The sequence below is a fragment of the Tyto alba genome, unplaced genomic scaffold, assembly GCF_018691265.1.
Source record: "Tyto alba isolate M040663 unplaced genomic scaffold, T.alba_DEE_v4.0 Super-Scaffold_14, whole genome shotgun sequence".
Classification (NCBI taxonomy): Eukaryota; Metazoa; Chordata; class Aves; order Strigiformes; family Tytonidae; genus Tyto; species Tyto alba.
This window is the reverse complement of record NW_024881276.1, coordinates 57543708-57571166: the sequence shown is the minus strand read 5'-3', so window position 1 is coordinate 57571166 and position 27459 is coordinate 57543708. Positions and strand designations below refer to the sequence as shown.

Sequence of the window (27459 nt, the reverse complement as noted above, 5' to 3'; positions counted from 1 at the left end):
ATTTTTGTTGTAGAAGTTTCATAATTACCTTATCCCAGTGTTAATAATTTTCACAAAAATAATTTGGGAAGTAAAAAAAGCTGTTGACATGACATACAGTTAAGAGATATGATGAAGGTTGTATTCTGTAGTCACTGTAAAAATAGTGAGGGATGCCATGTCTTTCAGTTATTTTCATATTCTGTAGCTGCAATCTGTGAGTAAGACACTGTCTTTTCCTTGCTCTTTTCCTCCCATGTTCTGGGGAATGCAGTTGTAACCTTTATCATAGGCTGTGCTACCTCCTATGATGCTCTCAGCAACTGATGTTCTGCAGGCCAAGTTCTGCTCTTATGGACATTACTGCTGGCTTTCCTCAAAGATCTGTGGCTTCTCTTAGTGTCTCTCATCACTGCTTTTTCTGTTGTCTTTTCTTCAGTGTGTTTGGTTCATAAGACACCTGTTACAAGATATGCCTGTACTTCATACTTTCAAGATTAGCATCTTGGAAAAAGCAGTGTCATTCAGAATTTCTACCACACTGATAAACTAGGTGCTTCTAGATTAAGTTGAGTTCTGCGAGACCAGCTCCTAGTCACAGTTAGAAAAAACATGAGTTAGTTTCTGTAAGTAATGGGAAGGTGAGAAATGTAAAGTGAATGCCATTTGAGATGAGGGGGGGAAAAATGGATTGAGCTTAGTAGAACTGGAGCTGGAGTTAAGACACTGATGTAACTTCTGTGTTCCAGGAATGATAACGGTTTTCTGTAATCGGCTGGGCTGGCACAACATGGAGCTGTTGCTCTCTCAGTTCCAGAGCCGCCTCACTTTTGGGGTTCATAGGGAGCTTTGTGACTTGGTACGAGTGTCTCTGCTGAATGCACAGCGTGCCAGGACACTTTACAACGCTGGCTTTGTCACAGTGGCTGATATTGCTAAAGCCAGTCCTGATGATGTGGCAACTGCTCTGAAGAATTCAGTACCGTTCAAAAGGTGAGAAATCAGTAAATCCAGAAGTCACGTAAAGGAGTTTGCTTGCAAGGTGAAGGATTACAGGGTGAAACCTGTAATAAAATATGGCAACCTTTTGGGACTTGGTGCCAAATGTTACTTAGAAATCCCTTGAAGGTCTCTATGACTGATCACAGTAATTCCATGATTAATTTTAAATTAATAGAAGCATCTTTTATTTGCAGCATAAGTTTGAGACCTACATTTCTTATTATTCTGCTTTTCAATGCACTGTTTAGTCCTCAGTGAATTGTTAATGCTTTCTGAAGACATTTTGCTACCTGTAAAAGGCAGCTTCACCATATGATCAAATGAGTTGATGGTTTATTATTGTGTATCATTTGAGATTCTCTTGCCATTTTCATGTTAGTGCAATGACAAGCTTCTTTGATCAAGTACTTGTTGGACTGTGCCATGACAACTGTCTGGTTCATGCCTCTGAAGTTTTCTTTCTCTGGAAAAGAGTGCCCAGAGGAGGATTGATTCAGAGCTGGATCTTGCCCTAGTAGGGAGTTGGGACTCATCTGGGGTACATGTTTGGACACAGAAACCTGGGATTGCTTCTGGGGTATGCAGCCCATAATATCTTTCATTGACATCAATTCACATATGGAAAACTGAAATAGTTATTTCCTTTTAAGTACATTATGTTTTGGATATAGTGCTTCTGTGAAGCTAGGAAGCTGTGAAGCTAACTGGAATGGGATCAGAGCAGAATAGTTCCAGCTCCTTGTGCTGCTTGTTATTTTCTACATGAATGTTTACATCCATCTGTTACCTTTCCCATAGTGTTCGTAGGGCTGTGGATGAAGATGAAGAATCAGTGGAAGAGCGTCGGACTGTGCGCAGCATCTGGATGGCCGGAATGAAAGGCTTAACTGAAAGAGAAGCAGCTTCTCTTATTGTGGAGGAAGCCAGGGTACTTCTCCAGCAGGATTTGGCACTGATGGGAGTGCAGTGGAACCCGGAGTCTTTTATCGAGACTGATACATCCTCTGTGATTGGCAGTGAGTCAGAATTGGAAGACAGACGGCATAGATCAAATGGAGAGCAGTCTTCTGAGTCTTCGAGGGTGTTAAACAAAAAAGTGTGCAGAGTTCAACCTCATAATGGCCTTGATTCTCAGACTGGAAACTTACCAAATATTAAAAAGGGATATAAAAGGCGACTAAGTGGTAGTACAGAAAACTTCAGATTTGAGAGTGAAGTCATAGGCGGGAGACAGGCTCAAGCAGGGGAAGTCAATGATAATGTGTACAGTACTAGAAAATGGCCAAATATGTGCAGAGGTGATGAAAACATAGAAGGAATTTCTCAGGTCAAAACCAAGACTGATTCCGGGAGAGCAATTCCAGAACTCCCTACTGAACAACGGAAAACACCAACATTGAGAACGAAGTCTTCAGTCTCTAGATTGGTAAAAAGTACAGACATGCATTTAAACCGGACTAGGAACAAAAATACTGCTTCAAAACTGCAGAGGTCACTTATTGAAGATTCGAATATGGTCAGCATAGACATACAAAAGCTGCATGCTTTTCACCCTACTGTCTCTACGGATAATTTTTTTTTAGACCAAAATAATAAGGAATTTATGGAAACAGGGTCTGTAACTCATAAAGTCTCAAATTCTGTACAGATGCGGGAAATTAATCTTGGGAGGAAAGATAAAATGGAAAGATTATTTACTGATTCTTCCACCACTAATGAAGGCATGTCTAAGGGGAGAGCATGTTTTCAGGCACCTGTTACAATGCAGGAAACTCCACACATCAGTGTGGAGACACATAATATTGTTGGAAGTCTAGTAATACCTGGTGGTGCTGGGACACAGAGAAATGAAAATACTGGTGATAAGCAGAGTGAAGTTAATAAAATGCAAACAGATGCAAGCTGTGCTGAGGCGATGGTTTGTAAGAGGCAGATGGCTTTAGACACAGATCTTGGTAATGTAACTGCTAGCTGCCCTGGAAGTGAAAATGTCCATTGTGGCATCAGGATCCAGAAGCCTGTGCATTTTTGTCCTGATGCGGATAAATCCTGCCGTATTCGGATTCAGAATGGTGGCAAAAATGGGAGTGGAAAGCCCAATGGAATGTTGTTACAAACTGGAGCACTGCAGAAAGCCATCTGTCATCCTAAGGATTTTCTGAAAGACACTCTAGTAAAATCCAGAGGTGTTTGCAATGCAGATGCTGCTCAGAATGGTCCATCCTCTGATGTGTTTTCTGACTCTAGAGACTTTGAAGACAGCTTTCAGTTGGATACTCAAACTGAGATGATAATAAAACAGGAGGGAGCAGCTGGAATCACAGGACAGCAGGGAGTACAAGGTTCAAAGCTGACAGCAATACCACATCAGGCAACCTCCAAGAAACTAAGCACTTCATGGACTGAGAATGCTACTGATAGGAAACTGGGCTTATCGAGTCTTATCACAACAAATAACACAGCTCATCACTGCAGCAATAAAGTTTTGGAGTCTGGAGGCCTTAATCTACAGCCCGTAGCAAAGAAAATGGAATCTGCACCTTGGCTTAAAGAAAGTGATTTTTCAGTGACTGACTCCCAGCTACACAGTTTTCTACAAGATTACCAGACCCAAAATTCAGTGAAAGGGGACAGTGTGTCCAAAGACCTTGAGAAAGCAACTTTCCCTTTTGGTAGGGAGGACGTTGTACAAGTAGAATGCCACCCTGTCCCTGAAACAAGCCTGAATATGAGTGATAGCTTGCTGTTTGATGATAGCTTCAGTAATGTCAGTGACCTTTCAGCTGCTCACATCACAGAAGCTGACAGAAAGGACCCTGTGGAGAAGCAAGAGGCTTTGCTTCCTCCAGATGGTCTTCTGCAGAACCTAAGGCCTGTTCAGAATAAATTTTATGTCAGTGGCAATCAGAAGGAGCATGAGGATCTCGTGCAGCATAACAATGGGTCTCTAGCATTCTCTGATCTAGTAGCTGAGGTTTTAGATCACGCAAACTCCCCGTCTTTTCTAGAAGATCTTCCTTCTACATTTCATGGTCAGTCAGGATTAAGAAACCCAGGGATTTGTAACAATGGGCTCAGACCAAAGGATTTACTAGGAGATCAAGGTGAAAAGCTCCAGAGAAGCCAGCAAGCTTTAGACAAGAAAACCTATCCAGTGGTGTGGACTGACCACTCGTTTGAAATAAGCCCAGGATTGCAGGATGTATTAGACAAATGGCCCAGTCCCTCCAGCATTGAACCAGTTTCAGTAAACTGGTTGAAAGGAAAGTTAGTTGCTCCTATTGTTAATCAAGATCCAGATCCAGTTTTTGAATATGACTGCTGCCAGCCAGAGCCTTTGCCCACTTGCCAGGATTTAAAAATCTCTTCCAAGGTTAAAGAAAATAAAATGGAAAACTCTGATCTTCAGAAAGCAGACTGCATAACACTTCCACTCAAGGGAAGCAATAGAACATCCTGTCATCCACCAGATAGTAATAATGGGTTTATTCCTCCAACACCCCCCAAAGAGCTTTTTCCAAAGAGTTCTGTGTGCGTCTCTCTGAAATCTGCAAGGGAGAGACAAGTCACCTGCATGAATGAAGGGCAGCTGATTCAGCCACAGCAGAATAGTGAGGGCAATGAAGAGCAGCAGGTAGGAACGCTCCAAGTCAATATTGGGAGTGTCGACCCAACTGAGAAGGATGAGATAAAAGATGATACCACTATAGACCAAAGCTTTTCACTGCAGCTATCTCAGGATGTTTTTCCACTCATTCCCTCAAGTGCTGAAGGTTTCACTATTATTGATGTAGCAAGCGACAAAGTACTTTTCCAGACTTTTGTTGCAGAATGGAAGGAGAAAAGCAGATTTTCCATCTCAGTGGCATGTGAAAGAACAAAACGTCTTTTGTCTCCCGAATCAACGATTGGTGGTAAATTCAAAAAAGGTCAGTTCCATGTTCCAGCACATTATTTAATGAACAGCAGGGTGGCATCTTCGGCCTAAAGCAGGAGTGGAGAAGGAAAGGGTTTGCAAAAAAGGAGGAAAATTACTGATACTGATTATTGTCAGGCTTAGTAAAGCAGAGGAGGTGAGTGTTAGTAGAGGATGGCAAATTGGTGTCAAGCATTTCATTGGTAGGTCCTTGGTGATAGTAATGAAGTGTTAGCAGCTTGTTTGTATGTGAGAGCCTCTGAATATTCTTAACGTTTCATTGTGTATCTAATTTTGAAATGGATCTTTGTTGTGCAATCCCTTTATCGTGTGTATCTTTCCATGTCATAAACAAATTCTAGTATATTTTAAATAATATATTTAACAGTAAATTATACAGATTGTTCAGGGTCTCCACTGAGCAGTGTTACTTCCAGGCTTGCCTCTGAACCAAGGTTAAATATTTTTGAATTTGCAAAAAGTAAACTTGGTTCAATATATGCATGTGTGAAATTTAAATCAATCTCTGAGTTGTTGCAATATTGCTTCATTTTTTTCCACAGAAATATTCATATGCTGCAGTTTGCTGCTGCTGCTCTGTGAACATACTCTTTCTTTAAAATACCAAGATTAAGCACTGTTAGAGTCTTTGCTGCCATAACAACAAGATTTCTTAACTATCAAAATATATTTTGGAAAAACAAATGTGAAATGTTTTTCAGAGTGCAAGAAGGTAATACATTTCTGTCTCAACTCTTGAAGACATTGCTAGGGAAGGCCAGAGTTTTGCAGGGTTGCTATATGGGTGGTTGTTTCTGTTAAGAGAAAGTTTTGCTATTCTAAACATCGTTGTGGGGTTGGGTTTTGTTGTGTGTTTTTTTTTTTTTTTTATCCCCCCCCCCAAAGAAACGGATTTATCTCCTTACAGATAAAAATGAAGGTATATACCCACTTTTAAGAAATTTAAGCTCAACTGTACACATTTACATTTTTGGGATCCAAACTCTTCTGTATTTATGGATGCTATTTCATAATTGTTATTTAAAAATTATTCCTTTAGTAACTTCTCCTCAGTGGATGCAAGTTAAAGATGATGGATTTCCTGTCCAAGGCTGTGAAGACATCTTGGTAGTTGGACTGGCAGTATGTTGGGGTGGAAAAGATGCCTACTATATCTCTTTGCAGCAGATACAAGACCAGACGGGTAAGCAAACAGACGAGCTGTGCTGTGTTACGTGACACTGCGTTTCAAGAAACTAGCTTCAGCACATAGGTTCTTGGAAGTGTTTTGAGTGTCCCAAACCCAGCTCAGCTGTGTGATGGTGTGACTTAGCCATATTATTCAGCCATCTTCAGTGCTGAACACCCTTGAACATGTTGCTGTGGATAACACCTATGCTGCTATATAATAATGCCAGGTAATTGGCTCAAGCAGTGGACCGCTGAGCATGCATATGGCTGAAATGTTAGCTTACTCCCAGGCTTTCTTTAGCTTACTTGTTTTTCAACCTCTTCCAATTTTTGCTTTCCAGAACAAATCTGACTCTTGAATGCTAAATATAACCCAATCTGTGCTACATGGGCTCGTGGCTAGAGTTTGATTCCTGGCTCTCCCTTGTTTAGTATTACAGATACAGCATATTACTTTTGGAAGCCTTGTCTGGTTTGATAAAATACATCATTTCAGTATAGATTTATTGTTATTTGTTCACAGTCCAAATGTAGTTTTTGTGCTTGAGGTGATTGCATCAGGATTTTTCTTTTGCCATTCTTACCATGCAGTGGGTAAAAAAAGATGATTTTTTTGCTTGTATCTCCTGCCTTAGAAATCAGTATGAGTTTGGCACCGCCACCTTTGGACAAAAACCTATCTGTAACAGAGAGACTGCATCATCTGCAGCTGTACCTGCAGAAAAAGCCCAGGCTGGAGCGCTCACTTGTCGTGTATAACTTCATTCAGCACTACAAGACTCTGGTGATGGCTTGTGGCATCTCCTTGGAAGGAAGTTTTGAAGACCCAAAGGTTTGCAGGACTAATAAATGTAGCTTGGGTAAAACTACTAGTTTAAGCACACCAGTGGAAAGACAGGTTTACCTTCTGGAACATTCCTTCTGTTATTTAGATTTGAATATGCACACCTGTCAGTGGGGTTTAGTGAAATTTTCTTCCAGTGGGAAATCTAGAACAGTATTTAGAGGAGACTTCTTTTGCTATGTGTGATCGTGGTGCCTGCAAGAGAAATGGAGCAGGTTCAGTGACACATTAACACAATAATCTTTCATGCCTGATTTCTTGGGTGGGGAGGATGAGTTTAAATCTCTTCCCTGTCCCAGTGGACAGGGCTGAACTCTTGTTGTTAAAAGAAGCTTGGGACTAAAAAGGCAGAAGTGCTTCTGGTCAGATTATTGATTCTGAGAGCAGAAGACTTTGTAAGCAAAAGATTTACCACTATATGTGGTATGGGCCACCTTACTACCACTATTTTCTCAAAACAAATTTTATATGTAATTTCAAAATGCTTGGGTACCATTTGTAGCTCAAACGAAACACTCGAAAGAGGTAAAACCACTTTCTTGTCCTTGTTAGGAAAAGCTCTTGATGCGTAGAAATTTCAGGTGTTGATTACTAAAGCTTGCATCACACATGGGCTGAATAGCATCGTGGCAGTATTAAACTCTGCAGGTAGCGAAGGTGTTCAGCACAAGGACAAACTTAGGTTGTTGTACCAATACATAGTTTTAGGATAAAATTAAAGAGCAATAAAAGTAGCACCTTTACCTGCACTGTTCCATGCATCAAATAGTCATCTGGATATCTGTTTGTTTTAGTGATGCAATGACTATATACACATGCACACACATTAACACCCCCACCACCTGTGTATATACATGTGGTTTTTATTTTCTGCTTGCATGGAAGAGACAATGCAGAAACCTGTGTTTCATCATATTTTGACACAAGAAATTGAAATATATCTATAAGCAAAATTGCTTTGAAGACAGTGGGATGTATGAACCTTACAGAGAATAAAATCTGCCTTGCAGAATTCTTGGTACTAGTGCTGATGTGCAAAAAAAATAGGAGAGCTCAGCTTGAGTAATATTCTAGATCAATAGCAAGTTCTGATTCTTACAAAGTCAGTTTTCAGATTAAACATGTTTTGATTCTGATTTTCACATGTAAGCCCCTTTGTGTTAGGTTTTAATAAATGAAAAAACCTGAGGACAACATTTAGTGGTTAGCTGACAGAGGATAAGGTTTTCAAATGTGCAGACTTAACTTTGAGTCAGAATGAAGCTTTTCAGCGACTCGTGTCCTCTTGAAGGTTTTATCTGAAATCATGTACCTTTTCCACAAATTTGTCCAGTCTACCTGCCAAATCAAGAAAAATAATCTGCATTATAGCCTTGCATTGACCCCCACTTAAATGTTTATGTTGCTTTATGGCTAAAATGGAAAAAGGATCTCACAGAGATCTCCCTTTTTAAGGTTGCGTGTTGGCTGCTCGATTCTGGCTCTAAGGAACGTACGCTTCACAACATGGTGACTAACTTTCTCCCCGGCGAGCTGCCTCTACTGGAAGGGGTAGGCACTGGCCAAGGGGTGCAGAGCCTGGGGCTTAGTGCCAGCGGAGATCATTCTGGGCGGTACAGAGCAGCAGTAGAGTCTGTGCTTATTTTCAATGTCATGAACCAACTCCATAACGAATTACGGAAGGAAAATCTGACAGGTAAAGAGAGCTCCTCCACTTGGGGACAAAGGTGGAGACTAAAGGTAGCTGTGCTACCAGAGGCTGAATGATCAGTGGAGAAGAGAGCAGATTTGAAGTTCTTGTCCAAGTATATTCTGTGGCAAAATATTAATTTGTTAAAAGGAAAGTGGGAACTTACCCTTGAAGTCTATCTATTTTGTCAAAAAATGAAATTAAATTTTAAATTAAAATCTAATTTTCATATCCCAAATATCCACCAGTTCCATGGGTTAAGGCAATAGCACAGTCTATTTTAAGTCTCTGAATCAAGCAGATCTTCACCTCCCAGGTGAGTACCCTGGTCATTGTGTGGGCACTTGCAGGTCTGTCTGTGGTTTCTCATTAACATTTTCAAAAGCTTTTGCATTTCCTTGTCAGAAGCAATTTCTGAAATCCTCAGATGTTTTCTGAAGGAGATTTCTTTCTCTTTGGCCTGCCCATTTACACTGTTTGCCATGTATGTGTTGTGTCCCTGAAACTTCTGTGATCCCATGGTGAATGATCCAGTACGTTTGCACTAGTATTTGCTGAGTGCTTGTCTCTCTTTAAAAACAAGCAAAAAACCCACCCCCAAAAGGACATAACTCTTGGTGGGCTTTATGATCATTTCCCCTAAATTGGATCCAATGCCTAAGATTAGGGTGCAGTCTCACTGAAGTCTTTTATTGCAAGTTTGCTATATCATTTATGATCATGACAACTAAACCTTAGAACATTTTTAAAAGTTGTGGGTGGTGGAATGAAAGTGTATCAAGTTAGAAAGCTTTACATTAAGGATGTCTGTGGTTTATAAAATGTTGATATACAGAGATGCATATTTCAGAGAAAAAAAAATTTACAGAAGTTGTTATTCTCTTTAATTCTTTTGTGATAAAAAATTCTGGAGTATTTCTCATTATGAAATATTTCTTACTATGAAAGATTAAAAGTATTTAAACTAGATCTATGTTAAAAGATTTCAGTGCCTGAGGACATTCAAGATTTTAAAAACTGAGGATTGCCCAGATATTTTTTTTATGAATCAACATGATCTGCAGTTGATCTGTTTTTGATGTTCTAAAAGTTTTTCTTGGGATTTGTACTTACTACAGATGTATTTTCTAAAGTGGAGATGCCCACCCATTATTGCTTGGCTCTGCTGGAGCTGAATGGCATTGGTTTTAGCACAGCAGCTTATGAAACCCAGAAGCAGGTGATGCAAGCTAAACTGAGTGAGATTGAGACAAAGGCGTATCAGCTGGCAGGCCACAGCTTCTCCTTGACCAGCCCTGATGACACTGCGGAGGTAGGTGAGGGATAGGGTGGGAGGGCAAGAACTTTCTCAGAAGTTACCCTCAAGAGGCTTTTGCTTAGACATAAGAAAAAAAAAAATCCCCTTGGGCAGACTGCGCATGAAGAAAAGACAAAATGCAAATTGAACTCTGTTCAGAATTGATTTATCTTTACACTCATTATGAGCTTGCTGCTTGCAAGGTGCTGTGCATCTCCTGCTTGTTACTGATCATTCTGATTTCTTCTAATTTAGGCAGAAATAAAGAAGGTAGAAATGGAAATAAGCATGTTGGAAATAAGCTTGTTGTTTGCATAGGACCTTGGCTTCTCATGGCACATGAGATGAGCTGCCAGTTAAATGGCTTTTGGAATATTTTGGATGAATGGTGTGGGACTAGAGAAGCTTTGTTGCAATACCTCAGCATTCTGCATATGAGATGTGATGTGATATCATGTAGTTTGAGTCTAAAAATAGTTGTACTGAACAAGTTGCATTGTTGCCCTGTATGCATGAAAGAGGAGGAAAGACTGCTTTATTAGTTTTGAATCAACAACTGTCTGTTTTTTAAGAACCTCTATAGAACTGGTTTATTTTTTTTAAAGCCTGAGAAACAGATTTCTGTATAAACTAGCAATACTTTTATTCCTGAAGAACTTCACTATATATTTTTAAATATAAGTTACATGGAATCCTAGGAATAGATAACAATTGCTGCGCGTGCTTTTCCCCCCCCCTTTTTTTTTATATATATATATACTAATTTCTTGTTGAGGGACTATACTTTATATGGAAGTAGTCAAAATTCACAATCAACCATCACCAAAAAGTTCCACAGAAATATCCTTCCTTTGTTGCAAACACAGAAGTTTTTCTCAGTAACAGGAGTCTGAGTTGGAGCTCCTGAAATAATGCTTGGCTCCAATTTCATTCTGCTTCATGGAAGAGGAACAAAAGTTTTTTTCTGAAATCCTGCTGTCTGAACTACAGTAGCTTGTTTCTTAGGTAGAAATATTGATAGGAATCATGTATCTTTTATTGGTTAGTAGAGCTTCACCCTTCTAATTCTGTGTTAGTAAAACTTTTGTGCTACATAAATGTGTGATAGAAAAGCTTTTATTCCCTTCTGCCAGCTGTGAAATGAAACACAATAGCTGCTAAACAGTGTATATTGCTGTATGAAAACATAGAATGAAAAATGCAGAACAGTGTTCTCTCTGTCAATATCTGATGATATACTTAATTTTCCAGTTCTTGGAAATCTGTTAGAAAAACTAATATTCTGGCTATTCTATGAAAGGTATTCATCACCACCTCCTATGACATTCATGTTGCTCTGAAACCTGCTCCCTACTCACACTTCTTTTTTTTATCAACGTTCTTCCCACTTTCGGTCATCTTAAAATCACGTTTTATTACAGTTGACTGTCAGCAGTAACCTCACTTATTGGATAGAGTTAATTACCTTTTCTAAAAACACACCTCTGAACTCAAACTTATAGTGTTCAGAAAATGAGATTTTTAGATTGCATTTTGTAGTTAATTAAAATGAGGAGGAATGACTTTCATAGCAGAGATCTTTAATCAGCTTTTTAATTACCTGAAGCATTCTTACTATCCTTTGGTTGGAAGAAGCTGTTTAAGTGCTCAATTGCTTTTTGTTTTCTTCTGGGAGTAGAAACTGATTTGCAATGCTGGCCTTTTTTAGGTTTTGTTCCTGGAGCTCAAGTTGCCACAAAATGGAGATGTGAGGGTTCAAGGGAACAAGAAAACTCTGGGTTACACCAGAAGAGCAACTGCTAAAGGAAAGAGGGTTAGATTAAGCAAGCAGTTCAGTACAACCAAGGTACAGTAAATTCTGGTTCTAGTCTGAAAGCGACCATAAAAATGACTCTTTACTTCACATGTCTGCTGCTTGAATACACTGGAATTAGGTATGCTGACTTAAATGAAAGTGAATTTCAACTGCCCTTTTGCTCCTCCAGTTAGCACTGGAAATTCAAACTGGAATCTGCCTTCTCTGTTAGCAGAGTTATTTACTCCTCCTACTCTCCTAAAGCCTGAGTGTAGTGAGGACATGACTATAAACTAAATCATGCAGAATTTGATTTCCCAGACCACATGTAAGACCAAAATAGCACAATAATTTTGTAAAGCCAATAGTAGAAGAATTTTTCAATGTCAGCTTGAAAGATACTTAAATACCATAGTGATTAAATACAGTATTTTCCCTGCCTGGTAATATCATATCTGTATTTTGTGCTTCAGATAATTTCTCTTTGGAGTGTCTGATCTGATGGCTTATCAAATTTAGTATATCAAAAGCTTGTATATATGTGAAGGCCATTGACATGCTTTCCAGTTGATAAATATTGTGGAGCTGCATTAATACCAACTGCTGCAGGTTAATGGATGCTCTTGCCAAACAAGTGATATTAGCAGATATATATGTTCCTTCTTTTCAGGACTCATTAATCTGTGGTGTTTTCTTAGTTTCTCCTTGTTCAGTGTAGTCAGCACTTGGAAGACACATATTGATTTCCAACACTCAAGTAGCAGTGAAGGACTGTGATGGTGGTGGCAGAGCAGGCAGCAAGAAGTGAGGATTTCTTACTTTTGTGGATGTGGAGGGATGAGGCTGCAGCTGCCTGCTGCATACAAAAAAATGTTATTTTGAGAAATGTTTGCATGCCACTGCCTTTTGAAATTCTTGTTAGTCCCTTCATATTTCTGATTTAACTGAAAGGATTTGATTAGTAGTGATCAGCTTTGTCTTTCAAGGAGCATGGTTAAAGGCTTCATTTTATGTGTTCCCAGTGTACACATAGGAGAGAGCTGGGAAAAAAAAAACATGAAAGAAAATGGAGGAGGAGCATTAATGCTGGGCGAGGAGACAATGTAAGGGACCCATGTCAAGTGGTGCTTTATTTGATCATTTCAGGTGATTATTGGTTGGTGCAGACTAAGAGTAGTGAGGTAAGGATGCAAACGTCCACAGAAAGTGATTGCCTTCTTGTATGTAATAAAACTGCATCTGTGTCCCATGGTGCTTGGATTGCTCAGGTGTACATGTTTTAGGTGAAGGAGATACTAATTTAATTTTAAGGCAGTGATACTGGAAGCTCATTGAGGGTGAAGGAGTCCCTTTTTCCTGCAGAACTGCAAAAACTTTATTTATAGAGACTTAAAGGCAGTTAATTATAATTGTGCCCTTTTCTTCCCACAAGGATGTTTTGGAGAAATTAAAGACACTTCATCCATTGCCAGGGCTGATATTGGAATGGAGGAGGATCAACAATGCCATTACTAAAGTGGTGATTCCATTACAGAGGGAAAAGAGATTCAATTCTGCACTGGGAATGGAAAGGATATATCCAGTGTCACAGACTCACACAGCTACAGGTAAAGAAAGACGTGCAAAATCCTCGCTTCTTACTGATTTTTTTTTTTTTTTTTTTTTTTTTTTTTTTTTTTTCTCTGTGTGTGTGGGGGGGAGGGTCGGGGGGGTCAGGACTGCTTCTCTGTGGGAAAAGATAGGAAATGAAGCCTGTGCTCAAATTCAACCAAATGAAAATACTGAAATACCTATTTCACATGAATCTGTCCTAAAAGTCTAGATGTGTTAAAATAGCTTCTGTCTTCACTGAGCAGTATTATTAATTTCTCACACATACTCGCATGTAAATCTCTGAACCTAGAACAGGTTCTTGATTTGAGAGTTTCTTTATTAGTGATACAGAAATGCTGCAGGGAAACCATCTCAAGCTCATTAAACCTAAATTATTTTTCCTTCAGTTTTCTCAGTGGTTGTGTCCTGTCCCACCCTTGTTTTTTGAACATGCAGATACATGTTCAGCTGTGTCAAGTTAGAGAGACTCCTTTTGGGCCCTTACTTAGTTCTGCCTTGTCTTCCTTCTCAGGTCGCATAACATTCTCAGAGCCAAATATCCAGAACATGCCAAGAGATTTTGAGATTGAAATGCCAACTGTGGTTGAAGAAAGCCCACCCTTCCGAGCCCATGGAAATGTTAATTCTTGTGCTGTTTCTGGGGGCAGGTAGGAGGATCTTGGCAAAGCTTCTGCCTACTCTTCTGATCTTAATGTGGTTGAGTTGTCAAATTTCTTGACTTCACCTGTGGCTGCTGTCATGTCAGCGTGAATTGTTACTCAGTGTTTCTCTTACAGTTTCGGGAGAATAAAGACCTAAAAATCAGTGACACGTGAAAGACCCAATAATACAGCATGTGGCTCTGGGTAGCCACTTGTTTTTTGAAATTCTTTATGAAACCCTACAGTGAGATTAGCATTATGCTCCCAACTGTTGGATGGAAAGCCTCAGTATGAAAAGTAACTAAACTGAAGTTAGGATCTGGTTTGACTTTCTAAGAGCTATTCTGAAAGAGGATAGGATATTATGGAAGAAGCAGAAGAAAGTTTATTTGTTTTATGCTCTGCAGCTTCCTGTGTAAGGGAACACGGGTGAATGTATTTTTCATTCTATGATAATAATTTCATTTGTGATAATGATCCTGCAAAAGCTACCAGATAGCAGGAAAAGATTTCAAAATCTGATTTCTATTAACTAAATGCCTTGTTTTGACATCATTACATACCAGTGCCTAAACAGTTGCATGGAAATCTAGTGAAATATCAAGATGGATCTTTTAGCAGCTAGTTTGTGAGCTTTAGGGCTTCATACTTGCTGGTGGTTCTCTGACCTTTCAGTTTCTCTTTCCACTCAGGTTCTTGTACCATATGTCACCTAAGTGACTTTAAAAATCTTTTTTTCCCATAGCAAGATGTGAGAAATTTGAGAAGTTTTTGGCTCTTCTGTCTGTCTTTTCCCACCACCATGTGTCTGACATCCTTGTGCCTTAAGTAGATCATGGGAAGAGAGCCCAGGAATAGCAGGATCTTGTCCATCTCTCTTCAGAAGAACCAGGCCTGGCTATGGAGGCAGAAATGCCGTTCTGAGAAATAGCTCTGGCAGTGCTCGGGCTTGCAGCAGCACCTTTGCAGGGCAGTTGGAGAGTGGGCTGGGTTCTTAGTCTTCCCTGTTGAGAAGCGGTCCATGAAAGGAACGGAGAGCTTACAGAACTTTGAGAGAGGTCTGCTTCTCAGGCTGACTTTTGGGACTACATTCCATAGCTAAGCAGCCACTGTGTTAGGAAGATGGGCAATCCTAAAGGTATAGAAATGACTGACAGCCCAAAAGAAACTGTCATGCAGCCTAAGTCTGATAGGCCTTGCAGACTTTGGTCCAAACTGTCTTTTATCTTAGTAATTACTATTACTCCTTCCTCTTGTTTGTAAGGAGCTTTTGACCAAATGAGCGTGGTGGAAATCCCTTACTGATTCAACTAAATTGGGAACCTGTGCTGTACAGTGTGATTCTCTACAGTTTCCAGACATTGTCCCTCACCTTTATTTATTTTGAAAATTTATTTCTGTGACTTTTATGCTGTGTTTCATCTCCTTGATCCCTACCATCCCTGAAATTACAAGGTGTAAAAAGAAAAGGGAGTGTACAAGGGAGGAGAGTATGATGTCTTTTCTGTGCTTTGCTGAAACAAGCCTTGATCTCAGAGATACCTTTTAATTCTGATAAAGAAATTTCTCAGATTCCTGACCCAAACGTCAAGGACTTATAAAGGCCCTTTGACTTCCACTGAAGAACCCAACGGGCTTGACTGGTAGACAGGTGCTGATGGGAGTAGGTGGTATGAATGGTGTCACAGTGGTGCACTGATGGTTACAATTCCATCTGCAGCTACAAGTGACCTGATGGGACAGGGGGTTGCTGAGCACCTGGGTGTGACTGTAAACTTCTAGCCTTCTGGAAAAGAAAATCAAGTTGCTTCGGGGCATTTTTTTTGCTCAGTCTTCAGAGAGGAAATGTGCAGTGTTTTATGAGCATGTCTTCTGCAACTTCTGCTCTGCTTTTACAGGCTTACGTGTGTGTTTGTGTGTGTGCAGTCATGAGGATGATGTTGTGGGGGAAATTCTTCTGTCTCTACTAGGTATGGGCTGGTGTAGGCATTCTGCATATGAGAATGATGCTGAGAGAAGACTTGGCACTCAAGATGGGGTGTTGCATTTTTAGGATTGCTGTAGGGCACCTTTGCTATCTTTCTGGGATGCACCCATCACAGATCTGGGGCCTTTCATCTTACCTGTTTTGGAATGGAATTATCCAATTTCTGGGTCAAACCCTGAATGTACTGTGAAGATTTATACCTAAGTCTGTTCAGATTCAGTAAATCCCTTCAGGTATATGTGTTGGCACTGTCCAATTCCCACATGGTCAAGTTTAGGCATGAATTGTCCAGGAGAGTGGAATAGAGGCTACTGTCTCACTTATTTTCACTAATTCTTTGTGACAAAACCGATTATGCATCTTTAAATGTTTTAGAAATTGGTGAAGAACAGTCATTCTTTGCCTCCACAGATATAGAAACCATTCCAGTATTTTGCCTAATGGCCTAAAGGTTCAGACTGAAGACCAGTCCGAAGAAAGAGGAATACCATTTTCTGTTAGCATGAGGCATGCTTTTGTTCCCTTCCCAGGTAATGCCCAGATCCTGCTCTGTAATTGTTAAGAATATAGTTAATAAAAAAAAATCATGGATCTAATGAATAGTTAAGAACTGATGACAGTATATATCTAACTCAGCAGCCTACTTGGAAAATAATGCAGTAGTTAGCATGCCCTCAAAATGATTCACAAGACTGTAAGGAGAGTTTCTTTTGGGGGGAAGTATTCAAATGTTTGTACCTTCATTTCTTCTTTAAGAATACCTGTTTTTTGAAGAGGTAGTGTAGGCATCTCTTAATACACAAATTGCACTCTATCTGGTGTTCTTTGTATGTCAGTTACCATGTTCCCTGCCCTGGCTCAGTACAAGTCTGCTGGTCTGATCTCTGTGCTGACCATCAGGTGCTAGGATTTTACATAGACAGATTTTTCTTTTTTTTTTTTTTCACCTGGACAGATACTTGTCTGTGTGGTTTTGATGGATTCTAGATATAGGGGCTAGATGCAAAGCAAGCAGACCTGCGCGTTGGGGAATTGGGCGAGAATTTGTCTGTTAGAAATGGCTGTGTAAAACTTTCAGATCAGAAGGTGCAAGGACAGCTTCAGTCCTTCTTACTGGAACGTTTGTTGGAATGTAGTTGGAGTAATTTCTGAAATCACAATTTCTGCTAACTTCTTGACTTCAGGTGGCTTAATCTTGGCCGCTGATTACTCTCAGCTTGAACTGAGGATCCTTGCTCATTTGTCTTGCGACTGTCGACTCATTCAAGCCTTGAATGAGGGTACTGATGTCTTTAAGAGCATTGCAGCTGAATGGAAAATGATTGATCCTGAAGCTGTTGGAGATAGGACCAGGCAACAAGCTAAACAGGTAATCTTTAACATAATCAGCAGCTTTTTGGGTAGGAAGGTTCAGTGTTCAAAATATCAGGGAGTCACAATAGTATGGTTTTCTGTTTGGGTTCGGCCATGACTGTTCAGTAGTTGCCTTGTATGTCCTGCCACACTCAGTAACTTTCAGTTGGAGCTGTCTGGGTTTTGGGGGATGAGGATGGAGAAAAGCAGCATGAATGGCTCAGGCACAGAGGTAGTCTCTCTTCTTGAACGCTCGCCCTTGTTCCCGTACACTTGTTTTCCCGTGAATCACATTTTCTTTTGGCTCTGCTTTCTCTGCATGGCTCACCATATGGTTGCGACTCTTCACACTGTCCTCTGACAGATTTGCTATGGAATCATCTATGGAATAGGAGCAAAATCTTTAGGCGAGCAGATGGGGATTGATGAACATGAAGCTGCCAATTACATTGAATCCTTCAAATCAAGATACACAGGTTTGGATATGGCTGTTTGGGAGCTGGGCGGTGGTGGTAGTGGTTGTTTTTAATCCCTCCTCTCTATGTCTCCAAATACTAAATTTGTCTTGGCCCTCTACTACTCCTGTCTCTCTTGAAAAAGCTTTTCATTTTTAAAAAGTCCAGTACATGAACACAGCAGTTTGATACTCCATAGTGTTTTACTATATACTCTGGTTTTATTAGTCTTTAGGACCTTGTTGTTTGCTTATTACATTAATTATTTTGTTGGTTTTTAATTCATAAGCCCTGTGGATTCATTTTAAAGCTTTTAACTTTATGAATAAGATACACTCTTTTCCTTATTAAAACACACAGCTTCAAAGGATATGCAATACAACTTTAGACCACACTTCTTATAATTTTAAAATATAACCATTTCTCTCTTCTGCTCTTATCTCCTGCTTTCATTGAGTTTTAAACTGTTTTGCATATAACCCTTACATTTTTTTTTTCCAGATGCTCAGAGCAGCTCTTCCATGTTTTGTAAAAGGACACAAGGACACTGTTGCATTTCTAAGAAGCATGTTAATTTTTAGGAAAGCTATAGAGAGAGAGTAGAGCTGCAATCAGAAAATGAATGGTGGGCAAATGGGATGAGAGGCAGCTAGTTCTAATCATAAAACTTGGAAATAAGCTAGAAAATTAAGTTCTGACGATTCAGGGTTTGCTTCTTTAGGAGACAGATGCTGAGCAATGGAGTCCTCTTAAGAGTCTGCTTAGTCTCCAGTAATTTTTGGATAGTCTCTCCTTCATGACCATTAGAATTTACTTCCTGCTTCCTCCCTCTTGGTACACGTACATACATACAAACTCTGCAATGTACCTTATATTGTAACATCACTTGTTAGGAATTCTCACTTACATGTATTGCCAGGTTGACATGCTAAATTACATACCTAATGAATGGACTAATTCTGTCAGTCTTGATCTTGAATAGCTCCTTTTACATTTTATATTTTGTAAACCTTGGAAAGAAACTGTCTGAAGTTAACTTTTTCCACTTCAGTGCAGTTGTTACCTGACCTTGCAGTGAAGGGAACTCTTCCCCATCTCACCTTTCTTTGACCTAAGTTTCTTTTTAACACTCTCAGTGAATTCACTCCTTCCCTTGCAAAGTCCGGGTGGGTGAGTTTCTTTCATCCTAGAATCTGAAGTGACACAGTCTGAAGTCAGGCAGCCAGAGGCATCAAGGCCTCTGACTTCTGCTTTCAACTGACTCCCTTCCCTACTACTTGTCTTTCCAGTACTGGCCCAGGTCCTGACCTCTCCATTATCAGTGATACACGTCTGATCCTCTGCCTGGGCGCTGTGCAGAATGGACTTCCTATCCACTTGTGCACAGTCAGATATTCTGACACTATGCACTCTCTTCCACCTCAGAAGTCTTACTAGGTTTCCCAGCAGAGCTGCAGATGGGCTGAATGAGTGATCGTGTGCCCTTGTCCGCTGACAGGGTCTAGGAAATTTAAAGAATTACCTTTGTGTTGCTTGGGTGTCCCAGACCGCTTTCAGTGACCCCAGTGAGAAGTCAGCATGGAACATCAGCTGTATTAGGGAAAACTTGCTCTTTCCTTTCACAGGGATTCAGAAATTCTTGAAGGAGACAGTGAGGAACTGCAGAAGAGATGGGTTTGTGCAGACCATCCTGGGAAGACGGAGATACTTGCCAGCTATCAAAGATCCAAATCCCTACAGTAAAGCTCACGTATGTTGAGTGCAGTACCTTTTTTTTTTTTTCTTTATTTTTAAAGTATTAGATTTCTTTGCGTATCTGTATCTGCAGTTTTACAGGGTCTGTGAGCCATCTTGGTCATGACCTTCCACTTCTCACTTAGTTCATTGTTCCTACAGTTGTTCTCTGAATAACACAGCTTTTGTCATGGTCTGCTTGACATAAGTCTTCTGTGACTGGGTGTACAGCTGTCATCACTGTGCTAACCTCACTTCAGAACTCCCACGCTGGAACTGGAGTGAGTAATTTATTGAAATAAGTGGACATGATTTTAAAAAGCTTCCAGAGAGTGATGTGCTTTAACTCTTCAGGCAGAGTTGCTCCCACTCAGCAGTCTTTGTGTTATATGCTTTCAGCACTTGAACAAGAAAGGGCATTTAAGTCCTATATTTTTGGGTATTTGTTTCTTTTCTTATTTCCCCTCAAATGAAAATTGCTCTAACTTGTTAGATAAACATTTACTTAATATACGCCTTTGCACTGGCATTATTTTTTTTTCAAGGTCATTTTGGACACATCTGTAATAGACTCTATTTCAGTGAGAGTGAATTGACTCCCCAGAGAGATGTTGGTGCATTTCTGTGGGGTGGAAACATTATATTTATCAGTATGAAGCTCGATCAGGTTATGTGGAATTAAAGATTAGAGTGGAAGAGGGAGGAAGTGGGGGAGTTTGTACTCCAAGCAGTTGAAAGGGAAGCAAGGAGACTTTCCAAAAACTTTTGAGATGATTTGACTGACTAATCTGAAGGATACTTCAGCATGAAGCTTTGTAGGTGCACATTCTGTTCAACTTTGATTTATTTTTGAAAATCACATTAAAGACCATTAATGAATTATCTTCACTTTCAGCTTCCTCATAACTTTTTGCACACATTTCATCTCTAATCAAAGAGAGAAGAACCTCTGAATACAGCTTTCTTGTCTGAGGAGGGGATCAGTGGAGAGGTTGCTTGTGTGGAAAAAAATATTGTGTTATAGTGTGGTCTGGTGTGTTTCTGCACAGCTATAATGCTCTGGCAGTTGGGATTCAGTGCAACATACCAGATTATTAGTTCATGAAGTCCAGCTTCTTGCCTTCGGTTATCCATTCCTGAGGGTTTTGAAGATAGGCAGAACTTGGATTAACTGAAATTTTTCTGTTCCTCATGAAGCTGTTACCATGTGTATATGCTTCTTCTCCTTGTGGCTTGTGACTCTTGCAAGTTATTTATTACCCTTTATATTAATTTTAAATTTGTGGAAATCCTGCTTTTCTCAGTCACCTGGGGAAATTTTGTGTCTGAAGCTAATCTGTAATGTCTCTTCCGGACAGATAAAACAAACTCTTTTATCTGGAGGTTTTACTATGCCTGTATTTGGCCAAGGATTTATTATTTTTAATGAAGTACATGTGTCATACTGTATTTGATTTATTATTTGGGGTGAGTTTTGAGAACAGCTATCTCTGTTTAGGCAGAGCGACAGGCTGTGAATACAACTGTTCAGGGGTCTGCTGCAGATATTGTCAAAACAGCCACTGTGAACATTCAGCGACGCCTGGAAGCTTTATCCTCTGTGATCAAGTCCCATGGACATCTGGAGACTTCCTTCCAGAGAGATAAGACTGGTATGCTTGCCTCTTCCTTGCACACTAGAGCAAAATTTTCATTGTTACTAATGTAAAAAACAAAAACAAAACCAAAACAAACAAACAAACAAAACAAACAAGCAAACAAACAAACAAAAAAAAAAACACTGCCTACAAAAAAAAAGTTAGGGCCTTTGGGCTAGGGGTAGGAGACATTTTATTTCCTGACAGTGGTACGTCTGTGTTTAATGGACAAAAAAAGTCACAAGGAAGGAGGGAGAATGTCTGCTCAACACACAAACTAAAGCAAATGGTGTGATCAGATCAGAAACCCCAGTTGCCTAAAGCAGATCTTGCAAAGGTTGGCAGTGGGAATTTGGATGTGATATGGTCCATGATGCCATCACAGAATTGTTCAAATGTAAGAAGGAGAAACTAAGCCAATACTCTGGCTTCACAGGCAGTGAAAAAGATAGAGTGTAATGACTTTTAGTCCAAAACCACAATTTTTGGTTAGAATTAAGTCTGGAATTTGTTAACTGGAATTTGATGTACAGAGGCTCCCCAAGAGTATTACATGAAGCACTTATCAGCATAAATTTCTTCTGGCTGCAGATAGCAAAGCTGTGCTGGGGGGACACTCATTCCCAGAGGAGTGCTACAAAGACTTTTTTTTAGCATAATATAGACAGTGTTTTGTTCATCCGTAACATATTTTTAGAAAGACAAGTTAAGGGATGGAGTGCTATATTTCTTTGATAGTTCATATGCTTCAACCTGAAACATGAAACTGTCTTAATATGAAGAGTCTGATTTGTAGGGCTGAGAAGGAAAACTAAATAATTAATTGCTGAACCTCTAAAAATATGTCGGGGAGTTTTATTTTGGAGAGACAGGATTCAGAGTTCTGCTGTGAGCAGAAGACATGTGCTTGGCAGAACTTCCCACCTGTTCCAGGAGCAGAAGCTACTGCCCTTTGGCCAATGTAACCGTAGGAATGCACATAGATGCATTTGTGATGGTTTTTCCTCCTCTGATGCTAGCTTTTTCAAGAACTGGAAAGTATTCTCTTTCAGCAAGTTATAAATGCCTATGCCATTAGAGAAGCATCATGTGGCTTCTTCAACACTGCTGCTTCGGTGTGAGGCTTGTGTGAGGAACTCATGATGCTGTGAAACCTTGCCTGTAGTTGTGAACTGGAGTCCTCCTGTCAGCTACCCTGCGAAAGAAATAACTTCAGAGTCTGTGCATGTGAGGTTGTGCTTATTTTTTAAAAAAAAGCTTTTACCATGGAATGGTCTGTTCTGTTCTATTTTTGCCAGGCAAGGCCTACCAAGATCCTGGTTTTGTCAGCTGCTTACTTGTTTATTTAAAAACTGCTCTTTTTTTTTTTTTCCTTTTTTTAATCCAGAATTGTACCTACAGTTTCAGATAACTGCATTTGAGGGGAGGCTTACTGCCTTTTTAGACTAGCCATTAAAATGATTTTGGAAGAAAAGCAGAATCCTAATTCGTTGCCAGAGAGAATGTTGTAATCTAACTTCTGATTAAACTTGACATGATTTTATTTAAAATTTACTTTTAAAACAGATGGTTCAGGAGACGCAACTGTCTCTTGTTTATGTTCTGATTCATATCTTTATAATGTAGGGCTGAAATGTTTATATCTAAAATGCTTTTCATTAACATTTTTCCCTCAGTCGCTGTACAAATATTGATAGAATAGTAATGTTTTGTGGTTTTATCTGTAGGCCTGGGCTTTTTAATGTTAAAGTTTCTCATATTCTTTTTCTCAGTATTAGGAATGTGTGTTTTTTCATTACAGGAAACATGCATTTGCGTAACTGTATCTAACGCGCTCCGCTCTTCACCTTTGTAGGAAGGCTAGCGAGGACGCGAAACAGAGGGATGTTACATCCTATCAGCGGAGCTTTCTTTATCCTCCAGCTTCATGACGAGCTCCTCTATGAAGTTGCAGAGGATGATATCATCCAGGTACAGCCATGCAGTTACTTTTTCAGCAATCTACTGCACTGATGTTTCAAACAAGCCTTTCTTCTGGGGGCTCCGCTTCTCTTTCCTGAATCCTCTTGCTGTGCGCTAAAAGATCTGTGAAAACAAAGCTGAGTTGGATGAAAAATTATATTCGTGTTCTTGAGTCCTTTATTTTCAGACTCAAGCCATCCCCATGGCTGAAGTTAATTTTTCCAGCATGTGCTTTGCTGCTTTCAGCAGCAGTTCGTACAACTTCTCTGCAAGATTGATGAGTGAAGTAGCTTAATATTATTGGCAGGTGTAAGGGGGAGGCTTTTTCTCCTCTGGGGAGGTACTGTTGCCTCCCTGTTTACGCTCCTGTCTTCTGGTGCCTAACTCAGAGCGCATATTGTTCAGCTGTGGTTTGTACTCTGTGTAGGGAAAGGAGGATTTTGTACCTTTGACACTTGTTTCCTCATTGCTTACCCACCTGTCTTTCTGGTAAGAGAGTTATAGTGCTGGTTAGCAGGGTGGGAGGCATAGGAAATGTGCTGTGTGGACTTAAGGTACCTTTCATGTGCATATGTGTCTCTCTGCGTGCTCTTCCACTGTGTAGGCGCCCCTGTGCCTGGGCATAGTGCTGTCTGTGTGACAGCTTTCAGTAGCAAGTGTTTTAGCCGTATGCTGGCAGCTCATGGTTTTCCCAGGTCCTGAGCACAAATGCGGGAAGGCTCCCAGGGCACGCTTCCATAGCTTGGGATGTCTTTCTCCCACTTCTGTTCTGTGCTTGCACGTCTTTAATGACAAAAGGCCATTTCCTGATGGCAAGCAGTAACTCCTACTCTGAGAGCGCCTTCAGCAGTACTGGCTGGCCTGAGCATAATTTTTTTTTTTTTTAATTTCATTGAGAACAAAAGGTTTAATATTTTTCTCTTGAATCTCAGCTGAAGCTTCTGTTTGTTTTGCCAGGTCTGTTCAGACATCTGCTGCTTCATTTCAGGCAGGCTGTTTTAGAGATGAAAAGTCTCCTAATTTTCTTTTCTCTTTAAAACTGAAGTCCCCTGAGTATAGCATTCTACATCGTTAGATAATGACTCCAAGTTATCACAGTGTCCCCAGAAGAACTGGGGCCAACTGAGTGGATTTTCTTATTATTTATTGTATTATATTTTTTCATTAACAGCCTCAACTTCAAGGGAAATTATTATCAGCATTTCTAACTTCCTTCAGATATATTTCTGTCCATAGATTTTTCTGGGCAGTTACTTAAAACAGCATATGTACATAAGACGTGTTTCTTGATCTCTGTCTTTCCACGTGTGTGCCAGACTTGCTTGTTTTTCAAGGATTTCTGTCTAGCTGAGGCAAACAGGGTACTTCTTACCCCTTTGATTCATTGTGATTAGGGACAGAAAGGATTTTTTTTTTTTTTTTTTTTGTGTGTGATAATATTGCATGCCATTCTTTCAGATGCACCATTAGAATTACCCTATAGTGGAAAGGTCTGGGTTGGAAAGGATCTCTTGAGGGTTCTCTCTCTTAAGCCCCAACTCAAGGTAGGACCTGAATTAAGTAGTCCTTCTGAACTACAATATACCTTTTACTAAAAAAGAAGTGAGTATTTCTTGGTTTTTCTATTGGTGAGGTTTTTTTCATCTTGCTGGCACCAAAGCTTTATTATACTGTAAATCATCTATTGCTCTGCTGCAACAGCAGTTTTTATTCAGACAAGTTAGTTTGGTCACAGGCTTGATGCTGGCTCTGGCTTATTTTCAGCTGCTGAAGTGCACAAAAGAAAACTAAAAATATCTTTCCATATATCTAGGAATTTGTGTTCCAGTCAGAGCATCTTTACAAATGGCTTGTAAGAAAAATAACGCTAGTGATCCTTCTGTTTTCATCCCCAGTCTATCAGTGAGCTAGTTTGCCTCTTTTAAAAGACCACACTGGGGTAATAACTGTTTTTTCTTGTGCTAAAGTGTGAAAAGTCAGGGGCATCAGGGCTTTCCTAGTCTGCGCAGGATGTCAAAGTGAAGGTAGGGAGAGCTTTCAGAGCTTATCACAACAGCAGGACAGTGATAATATTGCCAAAGATGGTAGAAAGAGGCTTGATCTACCTGTTGAGCTCACCTTGGCAATGAGGAGTCAGATAGGAACATAAGGGTATAAACTAAATTAAAAGCATCTAGCCTTTGATTCTGAAACTGCTTGCTTGTTCCCAACATCATTGCATTTATGTTTTTAAGGTGGCCAGTACTCCTCCAAGCATGTTTTAGCTGACCATTGAGGACCCTGGAAACAGTGCTGTTTGATAAAGGAATAGAAATTCAGAGCCCAAAGCCACCCCAGGTCAGGGCGTTGGCGCATGTCCTGTCTCATCCCATCAGCCTCTCCAGGAACCTCATGCAGGTTTTCCTGTCTCCCCTGTAGCTGCTGTCCCTTGTTCTAGGTGCTGCAGCCCTGACCTGATGTTCCTCGCTGGTGGTGTGTGCTGGACCTATGATCATTCTCAGAGAATCTCCCTCTGTACGGTTCATGTTGCTTTTGAAATACCGGGCCCCAAACCTGATTCAAGGCTGGAGTGGTTTGAATAGAGTGGAAAACTGATCTGTGTGTCACACAAGCAACATTTTCCGTGTCCCAGAATTGCATTTGCTTTCTTTCTCACAACAGTGTGCCTTGTTTTAAGCCCTGTTCAGTATTTAATCTCTGATAACCCCCTTTTTTTCCTGCCTAGGCAGTTATTTTTCATTCTGGTTTTGAACAGTAGATTATTTCTATCCTAATTCTCTACCCTGCTTCTTTCTACTCTGTACTTGTCTGTGCTGAATTACATCCTATTTCAAAGCATTTTTCTAGGTTATCAAGATCATTTTGAAATGTTGTATGTAAGGGTGTAGGGTTTTGGAAGACAAATCTCCCCCTAGTTCTTAATGCTGTTGTAAACTCCTGTGCTCTGATCTCCTCAAATCCCTCCTCCATTCCCCAGTAAAAACTGTGGAGAAATTTCTCCCGTGGATACCTGTGAGGGCCTTATGAAAATGCATGGAAGGGTCAGAAAGCTTGAATAGTTCCTATGTTGACACAGTAGCCTGTAGCTGAGATGAGGGAAAGGTTCATGGAATGGGTGTGGACTGAAAGATTCATTCACATAAGAAATCCAGAATAGGCTGGCCTCCGCATGGGTCTTGGGGTAAGAAGAAGAGTCCTTTTATCCAAGGCAGGAATTTACAGTCAGGAAAAAAAAAAATCCAGTCTCTTACAATCCAAAAAATCTCAGGCGAAAATATCTTCTGGTCCCCTAACTTTGTACTGAAACGAGTGTTTTGTTAGGAATACTTTTGGAGGACAGAAAATGTTGGCGTTGCCTCAAGAAAATAGTGAGGGGGAACCTGGGTGGTGTTTCTAGCACCTGCACTGAACGTGTTCTGCTTTGCCAGAGGTTTCTAGTTTGTGTTTCACAGAGTGCCTCTCGTGCCGACACAACGAGGAGGAGCACCGTTCTTTGCGTCTGGCGTATTTGCTTTGTGTCTTGCTTTCAGTATGTTGAAGTTTTCAGAACAGACTCCATGGAACATTCCATGAAAACTCCATGAAACATTCGAGTCGTGCAGCTGAGTGAAAGAGGAGACTCTGCAGGACTCTAGTGTTGAATGGAAACTTAATCTTGCCTCTTTTATAAGTAGTCTTAAACGGTGTGGAACCAGTTACAACTCTGTGCTGCATAAAATGTTACTGGCTTTATACAGTTTCTCCATTCATAAACCCTAATTGGGATTAAAATGTTTGGTTGCATTCCCATTGGTGGTAAATCAGTGCAAATAAATGCAGGAGAGGACTCCAGGTGTCCACCACCCCACCTATGGACAGAAAAACAGCACTGTAGTTACGTGAAGTAACACCTGATGTTTAGCGGTTTTTTTGCAGGTCGCTCAGATTGTCAAGCATGAGATGGAAACCGCTGTCAAACTCTCAGTAAAACTGAATGTTAAGGTGAAAATTGGACCCAGCTGGGGAGACCTGCAGGACCTGGAGCTCTGATACGAAGTTCAACTTTCTGGTGTGCGGTGCGGCGGACGGGGCAGACCTGCCTGTGGCGCCATTCTCCCGGGTCGTCTGCCTGCAAGCTGCCTTCTGAAATGTGTGGTGGAAGCTGGTATGAATTCACCAAGCCGAAACCTTCAAAGGTCAGACAGCGCAGTGAAGCCTGTTTACAGAACTGTGAGATTGTTAATTGCTAAAAGCACAGTATTTAAATGAATTCTGTTAAAATAAGCTTGATCTTGTAATTTAAAACAAAACCCCCAAAGCCTAATGAATTTATTACATATGAAATGAGCTGGATTATTATATTAAAACAAGGCACAAAGATAA

At 40.2% G+C, this 27459-nt stretch overlaps 1 protein-coding gene across 1 annotated transcript in view; it reads left to right on the top strand.

Annotated features, from left to right (window-relative positions):
* The window catches only part of POLQ (DNA polymerase theta), a 53560-nt gene extending 26101 nt beyond the window's left edge, over positions 1-27459 (top strand). Inside the window, exons 15-30 of the mRNA XM_032997548.2 lie at positions 729-972; positions 1780-4910; positions 5958-6101; positions 6724-6920; positions 8388-8628; positions 9741-9934; positions 11628-11765; positions 13147-13321; positions 13840-13975; positions 16368-16486; positions 17141-17325; positions 17674-17785; positions 19390-19514; positions 20997-21150; positions 22991-23106; positions 27013-27459. Coding sequence (XP_032853439.2) covers positions 729-972; positions 1780-4910; positions 5958-6101; positions 6724-6920; positions 8388-8628; positions 9741-9934; positions 11628-11765; positions 13147-13321; positions 13840-13975; positions 16368-16486; positions 17141-17325; positions 17674-17785; positions 19390-19514; positions 20997-21150; positions 22991-23106; positions 27013-27126 — 5525 coding nt within the window. The 3' untranslated portion in view covers positions 27127-27459. The remainder of the gene's footprint in view (positions 1-728; positions 973-1779; positions 4911-5957; positions 6102-6723; positions 6921-8387; positions 8629-9740; positions 9935-11627; positions 11766-13146; positions 13322-13839; positions 13976-16367; positions 16487-17140; positions 17326-17673; positions 17786-19389; positions 19515-20996; positions 21151-22990; positions 23107-27012) is intronic.